The following is an 8,207-nucleotide window of genomic DNA, read 5'->3' as shown; positions in this document are numbered from 1 at the left end:
AAGCTGAGATATGAATACATCAGGGCGATCCGATGACAACGGCGGTAGCAGCGCTGATCTTCCCATGACAGAACCGAACAATGAATGAGCTTCAGGATTTCAGGATTCAGGATAGCAAACCCAAGACACACCGCTCAAGATAGTAGAGTCAAAAAACAGCAGCTCAACTTGAACTATTACAGGAGTGGACCTAAACATAACAATGTCCACTTTATTCGGAATCTTACGGCAGAATCAAGGTACGGCCCAAATAAGTAGCCGTATCTTCGATTTTCGTCAGAACCTGGTCAACACGTTCAACAGTTTGAATCGATCACAATCGAAAGTCTGACGTTCCTGATGAGCGGATGACGACTTCTACTCAGATCACCTAATGTCTGCATGAGACACTTTTTGGAGCGATTACCGTTGGTCTCCAGCTATTCTGGTTTTTTTTCTCATCTACCATAAAAACGTACACCAAACAATACATTTTTTCTACAAACAGTTTAATATATTAAATTAACAACTTGCATACATTCATCCCCCGTACCCCTCCGTAACTAACCTTTCCCTTCCCACTTTACCCCATAATATCCTCACAGTAGGGCAGACTTTCGTCCGTAAACTTTCGTGTCGCACTGACTCTATCATCGTGCGCAACTGATTCCGGCGCAAACAGGTTCCAAATGTTCCAGCCCTGTCCTTCCCCGTCCTTCGTCGACGATACCATACCGTCCTCGGGGAAGGCAAAGAAGTTGGCAATGCGCTGCATCACGTTCGAACCATCCCCACCATCCGGGCCTGCGCTAGCGACAAACCCGTCCTGTGGGCCGAATATGTCCATGAAGCTGTTGAACATGTTCCCGATCGGTGCACCGGGAGCAGCAGCAGCTGCCGGGCTGGCCACCAGCCCTTCTTCGCCCGGTGTACCGCTGGCTACCATTGTGTCGGCTCCTGCCCGGCGGCGCTGTGCCGCTTCTAACGGGCGTGCCCTTGCCCGTCCCCGAGCATTGCACAGCCGGCGACACTCGGCACAGTTGATCGGTGCCGGCGGCGGAGGTGGTGGTGGTGGTGGAGAGGAAGGTGCCAATGGAGCGGCCACCATGCCGGACGCGTTCTTGGTGCGTCGCGAGCGGGCTGGGCGCTGGCCACGCTTGCGGGCGACCGTCGTTGGGACGGGAGTCGTTGTCGTGGGCATGACGCGCTGCCGGATCGAGGAGATCGCATTTTTGAAAGCATCGAGCGGACGCGTTTGGGGCTTATCTTGAAGGCGGCGGCGCAAATCTTGCCGCTGTCGGCGACGATCGTTCGTGTTGCCGGTTGGCCTCATTCCACCGTACGGTTCCATCATGCGCGGATTGTACCGATCGAAGATCAAGTTGCGTACCGCGCGGACATTAGATTCGTTCGGACTGGGACAAAGGGGGGATGGAAGGAATGCGAGTGGACACAGACAATAGAGGGACATCATCAGTCATCACCAAGTCGGGTCGGGACCGAGTATGAGGGAGAGAGAGAGAGAGAAAGAAAAAACAAATCATTAGTTTTGGGTGGTATAAAAACGGAACCTCAATCATTGGGCAGGATACCGCCCAATGATGTCAGTAAAATTTATTCTAGCATTAATTCGAGAGGCACAGAACACATGCATTCATCCCCACGCGGGATGGGGCGCCCACCGGATCGGGAGCTCTTAATTCTAACGCTACGAGCGATGCTGGGTTTGGTTGTTGCTGTCAAGGGAGGAACGTCACAGGTCACACGAACAACGACGACGACGACGGGAGAGGGACGCAGAGCGCGAGAGAGAGAGAGAGGGAGAGGGAGGGAGAGGGTTTGGCCGCCGGTGTCTACTACAGCCTAGCGAACGGTCCGAACAGTCGTCTAAACGGATTGAAACGATAGTGACGCACTGCAAAAAGGGAGTTAGGAATATCGTTAGAGAACACGGGCCCACAGCCTCGCGGCAGCTGCGCTACGCACGGCGAAACGGTGTCATACTTCCTCTGGCCAGCGATACTAGCGGGTTGGATTCTTTGTCCTCCGCCGGATCGTCGGACGATGGCTGCGGGGAGGATTCGGTTTTGCGGTACCGCTTGCTGCCGCTACGGTCGGCCAACGCTTTCGGGATGCATTTGACGATCTTGGTGGGACAGGAGGCAGGGGGGTTCGGGGCGGACGTACGGGCAGTGGCCGGTGCAACGGTCGCATCTTCATACGTGGACGCAGGCTGTACGATCAGCTGTCGGCTACTGCCGACGATCGGTTCACTGTTCGAGACCGGGACGACGGGCGCAGAAGGCATGATGATGACGGGCGGCGGTTGAGCTTTCCCAGCCGCACAGGACGTGCTGCAGTACTCACGCACCTTCTGCATGATGTAGTTGTCCATGTCCGCCGGAACGGTTCCACTTACGGAGCGAGCCGCTCCGGTGTTTTCCACCCCGCCGGTAGCAGCAGGCACGGGAGCCGAACCGGCCCCATCGTACTTCGGATCCGTCAGTCGGAACGTGCCGATGTTGATCATGGGCGTACGCGACTTGTCGCTGGCTCCCTCCGCGGGCTGAGCCTCCGAAGCTGCATTGCTTTTGGTAGGCTTCCGCCTGCGGTTCATTCGGTTGGACAGTCGGTTGAGGCGTCGCTTGCGGAGCGAGTTGGAGTCACCCTCCTCATCGGCACCTTCGGCGCTACGGCGCAGATGAAGACGCTGCGGTTCCTCGAGCAGTCGCCCGTTAGCCATCCGGTACAGGACACGACCCACGTCCTGCTGCTGGTAGTACTCGACTATCTCGTTCGAGTCGTACTCATCGTCATCCATCGACATCGGGTCAGCGGTCGTCGTGCTTGACTGTTCCGGCGCGATAATCATCCTTCGGCGGGCGACTCTATCAGCCTGCCGCTCCCGGAATGCACTAAGCCGCTTCGAGAGACCTCTCCAGAGCGAGTTTCGTGTGGATTTCGGTTCTTCGCGTGGCTGCGCAACGAAAGTACCAACCGGTGCTTCTTCACCTTCTTCCTCATCAATCTCATTACCAAGTGGGACGAGCTTTGGCTCGAGTTCCTCCTCTAGCCGGTGTTCCGGTTCACGAGGCGTTGTGGAGGTCGTTGTGAGCTTTCGCTCGTCAACGTAGAAATTTGAGCAGATCGGATCATCACATCCGGGTTCGTCCTCTTGCTCGCGCTCCACCTCCCTCTCCTCTACCACAGACTCCACTGGATCGACAGTGATCACGGGAGGCGGAGTCACCGGTAGTGGCACTTCCTCCGGCGTTCGTCTCTCGATCACCTTTTCCACCGGCATCGGTCTACGGCGCCGGCCGGCATTCGCATCCCGCCGACGCCATTCCGACTTTGTCCGCCGCCTATGTGCCCAGCGCTGCGGTACGGATCCTTCGCCCGCCGCACCACTCTCGTCCTCTCCCGCCACCCGACCCGAACGCCCTCCACCCTCCAGCCCTTCAATCATACGCTTTGCCATCGATCGTAACCTGGCCGGTGCGCCACCGGGTGTGAGGCAATGAAAGTAGAAAAAATTGTAATTGAGTGGAACGGTGGTGGTGAGGTTGTGCGCGGTCCCATTCCCACCCAGATGCCGCGAGGTCAGCTCGAACGGTACCGACCGTTCCCGGCCCGCCTCGTCCACAAACCGCACACTGACGATCGTGCCCAGCTCGGGAAGAAACGTGCCGGGCAGTGGTGCAGTGGCGCAGCCCGCAGTCGAGCTGACGTCCGGCGCTTCGAGACCGTCGCTGGCTTTCGGTCCACCAACGATCGGCCCTTTTTTCGTCTGCAGGTATTGCTTCATCTCGGCGGCAATGTTAGGCTTGGACGATTGGCTTTCGATGCGTTTCCCAATCTCTTCACGCAATGCTAGGGTTTGAGGATCGGCCGGCTTCTGCGGATCGGCCGCCACTACCGGTTCCTGCTTCTGCGGACGCCTAAACATACGGTTTATGATGGTTTGAAACGGTCTGAGCGGTCGCTTGCTGGAGCCTACCTTCGGATCTTCCCTGCCCTGTGCACTCCCTACTACCTCCCCGACCGCTTCCACGTACTCCGCCGGACAGGGTCCGTCGGAATCGTGATCTTGCTGTGGATCTGCATACCTGTTCGCTCGCTGTGCCCGATCACGCCCAATCCTGGCCAGTCGCTCGTTCTTGCTCCTCACCAACTGTCGCCGGCTGACGGACTGTCGGTAGGCGGGGGATCCGGGTGTTCCTGGGTCAGTGGTGGCCACCGCCACCAGCGGGATCGGATGGTCCGGGGATGAATGCAGCACGGTACGATCTAAAGCCTAAAAACCGGCGCCTGTTAATTGGGAAGTTGACTATGAAACAGCGCGCCTCGACCACATCAGCTGTAGTGGCAGCACTAACCTGGGGGCCGCCGTCCGATGCCAGCTCCTGCGCCGGGGACGATTCGCTCATCGAGGACGATCGCCGGTAACGCCCGTGGTGACCGTACGTCGGCTCATAATCGTCACCCTCATCACCTTCGTCCCCGTGTCCATACCCGTGCCCACCACCACCGTGGTGATGTCCACCGTATCCACCGTGGTGTCCATGACCGTATCCGCCATGGTGTCCATGACCGTATCCATGATGGCCGTACCCCTCACCGCCCTTCTTGTGATGGTAATGGTGATGCGTGTGGATCACGTACTTATGCTTCTTATGCTTCTTGTGCTTAAAGTGCCGGAACTGACCGCCTTCCTCTTCTTCCTTGTCCTCTCCCTCATCACCCGCCGCACGGCCAAAGTTGCCCTCGTCCAGCTCTCCCTCAAAGCCCATGACGCGGGACTGCATTTCCGGGCCCATATCGATCTCGACCGGATGCGGACTATCGTGGATCATTTCACGCATCTGTGGCTCGTGCATGTCGTGCATTGGCAGCCCGTCCATCGCCGGTGCTTGTGGCGCAACGTCGGAGCTTTCCTCACCCGACTTTGCATCCATCGCTCCGTCAGCGTTGGGGTTTTCGGCTCGCACAAAACCAAACCGACCCACCGGCATCGGTTTCATGATGACCGGGCGAAACCGATTGCCCATGCGTTTGTAGTATCGGAAGGCTTGCACGCCGCCATCCAGCACTACCAGTGCCACCAACAGTGACAGAAACCAGCGGTTGATGAACAACTATGAATTGAAGAAGGATTGCCATAAGAACTCGAGTAGAGTGTAGAACATGCAAAGTCTCCAAAAACTTTCACTAACCATTTTGTGCTTCTATCGGTTCACCACTTTCACAATTTGCCCGCCAAAGGCTTCACACGCCTCAAATCCACCACAGCTCACAGGACTTACACTACACTACACACTGCTTCTTCGGTGCCGCCCTGTCTATTGGCACAACCACAACTGATGCTTCAATCCTGGCGCCGAGTACCTTTTAAGTATGCAGCTCGCCCATCATCTGCACGGTACGGTTACACCTTCCCCCAAAAGGTCACAGCAACTGGCCGGTTGCAGCTGAGTCGGGAGGAATCCGAACCTTCTAGCCTAAGGTCGCGCCACTTGTTTGCAAACAAACTGCCCACCGAACGGTACCGAAAGCAGGCTGAAGGTCTTGTTTGTGGCTTATCCGCCATGTTTTGGTGGACTGTTTTTTGTTGTTGATGTGCACAGTGGCGAGCGTTTGCAGCGACGAAGCCAGGATGAGGTGTTTCTGAGGGGGATGAGGATTCTTACTCATACGCACGTCGGCAAGGTATGGTGGCCTGGGCGATGCCGAGAATGGCTGGCGCAATCGTTACCTCACACACTCCGGTTTGAGACAGAAGAGCTTGAGGAGTTGAGTTCTAATCAGTCTGGTTACGATTTGTATACAATTTCGTTTCGGGAAAAGTAGAATTATGCAAGCAATAGTTTAGTGTTGTGAATGAATTTTACCTCACATTGCTATGCTGACTCAGTTCTTAATTTTATGATGAGCTGGTTCTTCATCTTTGGACCTCGAAAGGTCTTTACCCGTAGTCAGTACTGCGTACGATCGTGCCGTGTTTCTGTCGCCTGGGTAGAACTAGTTTCATAAGCAATGAATAAATAGTCTCAATTCGTACGTAGTAATAAGCAAGAATTTCTAAAATCCAACTGTCTTTTTTGTAATAGTTAAACACCCTAACCGTATCGCTAAGTCAAACTGTCTTAAACAATTTAAAAACCCTCCATTAAGAATGTTTGAATTTGGTAAAAATGTTGGGAATGTTCCCTATTTGTACGAGCAACATTCAACAGAGCACTGCTTAAGCAATCGCCTCGTGAGAGCTTCGGCTCTCGTTCGGCTGCAGTTAGCAACCCGGTAGAAATGAACACACCTACCCGTTCATTCCATTTGTTTCGTTCAACGAAAGTTGTACACCGTACATGTTACTGCACCAACAACCATCGTCCGAGGAGGATGTGTGCAGAACGCTGTCTTCCGAGGCAATTATTTATTCTCCTTTTCTACCTTGCCTTTAGTGTAACTTGGGTGGATGAGGTGTGCCTGCAGTTGACAGGACAGGCTCGCATTGACGAGAAGAAGCGGTCAATATTTTTAATTGCACGAGAATAGGATCTGTTCTGACTCTGGGTAAAGGATTAATACAGCAGGTTCAACGAACTAAAGAATTAATTGAAATATTTGTAAACCCTTTTGAAATTATGTAGCGATGTTTAGATAATTATCAGTGTGAATTGGCCCTCACGATTTTTTTTCTATTTCTTATGTTAAAATTGCAATGTTTTATACATATTTAAGTAAATTTCAAGTATTTTAATTCGAATCTCTAAAACAATTTTACAAAGACCTGTAATGAATCGTCAATGATAGTGGTTCCAAAACATCCCTCTCTATATTGAAGGATTCACACATCTTCGTTCAACTGTAAGACCAGGTCGAGAAAAAATGAGGGTGAGAAGCTGTGAATGAACTCATCGACGCGTGAGTTCTTTCGCGGAAAGGTAAATGATGCACTGTGTGCCTGGTTTTTTGGACATAATATCGAAGCTAATAGAATAGCCAATAGCATAGAATAAAATAGCATAGCTAATAGAGGATGTATCACAAAAAGTTAAATTACCTATCCCAAAAAATAAAATTATTTAGCACAATGCTAGAGCATATCATTCAGTAGGGCTATAATACGAGTCATATAAAAGTATGCGAAGAAATCAAACAATTATAATACTATTTTTAAAAGGATTTTTACCTCTGTGCAATTTTGTATGTTTTGATATTTCCAGGAGTTATGCATAAAAAAATTAAAATGAGTCATACTAACCCGAACTTCAAGCAGCCAGCCGACTATGAATCAGCTCACGAGCTACCAGCAACAGTAGAGCGCTGCCTAAGCAACCGTCGTCGGCATCGTCATCGTCGTCGTGCCTGCTTCGGCTCACGTTCGGCTGCCGATCCCGCATCCATCAGCATGAACCCGCGCGACCGGTGCGCAACCGTTCATTTCCTCAATTCACGCCATTCAACGAAAGTCGTGAACGGCCGAATTACTACACTCGAAATCATCAACCGAGCTGGATGCGTGCGTGCGGTTGGCCGTGCTCCGGAACAGTTTTCGTACAACAACCGGCACTGCCACTCATCGGTCGGTCGGTCGCGATCGGCATTTTTCCCCCGGGAGTTTTCCGTGTGTGTGGTTTCGCGACAGCATTTTACCGACAGCTTAACGATTCTGGAGAAGGTGTGCTAAGTTTTGGGGAATTTTGATTTATTTATGTTTTTCCTCCCGGTGCAAAGATAAGTTTATTACCCAGGCTGGCACACAAATCCACAAGGTGTTCTCGGTCCATCCATTCCCACGGTCGGGGTGTGTGTGTGTGGCGAACGAACGAAAAGTGTGATCGCGAAGAGGATTTCATTCGCCGGTAGTGATTTAGACAGTGTGTGGCGAAAGGGTTGAATGAAGTGAAAAGCATCTTAATGTTGGAATTACAACGTCGGTCGTGTATTAATTAGTGGTTGCACCGGGCATGGTAACTGGTATTGGGATGGCTTCCTTGATTGAACCAGACAACTCGTGGCTGTAATAATCCGTGATTGGATTGCGTTCGATGCAAAAATTTCTGCTTCTGCTTCCTCGATCGCCTCACGCTTCGTGCGGTGAATTCGGTGGCAGAGAACTGTGAATGAATCGGGCCAGATGGATCGAGGTCAAACTACATCGCTACCGGACGATCGTCTCAATAGCCGCGTCTGGCTTCAAGAGGGATTAGGGGATCAATCTGGTG

General features: G+C 52.6%; 1 protein-coding gene across 6 annotated transcripts; it reads right to left on the bottom strand.

Annotated features, from left to right (window-relative positions):
- Window positions 1-1,417: 1,417 nt before the first annotated feature.
- On the bottom strand, window positions 1,418-7,380 carry LOC118502981. Of its 6 annotated transcripts, none has more exons than XM_036035761.1 (6): window positions 7,244-7,380; window positions 5,196-5,788; window positions 4,359-5,117; window positions 4,089-4,276; window positions 1,966-3,470; window positions 1,418-1,894 (listed from the first exon to the last, which is right to left on the bottom strand). In XM_036035761.1, the coding sequence occupies exons 2-6, from the start codon at window positions 5,196-5,198 to the stop codon at window positions 1,836-1,838; spliced, it is 2,514 nt and encodes an 837-aa protein (XP_035891654.1). In that variant the 5' UTR covers window positions 5,199-5,788; window positions 7,244-7,380; the 3' UTR covers window positions 1,418-1,835. The 6 variants fall into 6 exon arrangements, with proteins under 6 accessions (XP_035891654.1, XP_035891657.1, XP_035891655.1 ...); XM_036035764.1 differs by having other exon boundaries at window positions 5,196-5,646; window positions 7,244-7,378; XM_036035762.1 differs by having other exon boundaries at window positions 5,196-5,763; window positions 7,244-7,372.
- Window positions 7,381-8,207: the final 827 nt, after the last annotated feature.

The sequence above is a fragment of the Anopheles stephensi genome, chromosome 2 (genome assembly GCF_013141755.1).
Source record: "Anopheles stephensi strain Indian chromosome 2, UCI_ANSTEP_V1.0, whole genome shotgun sequence".
Taxonomy (NCBI): Eukaryota; Metazoa; Arthropoda; class Insecta; order Diptera; family Culicidae; genus Anopheles; species Anopheles stephensi.
The sequence above is the reverse complement of the archived record's forward strand: the minus strand, read 5'-3'. Positions and strand labels throughout refer to the sequence as shown.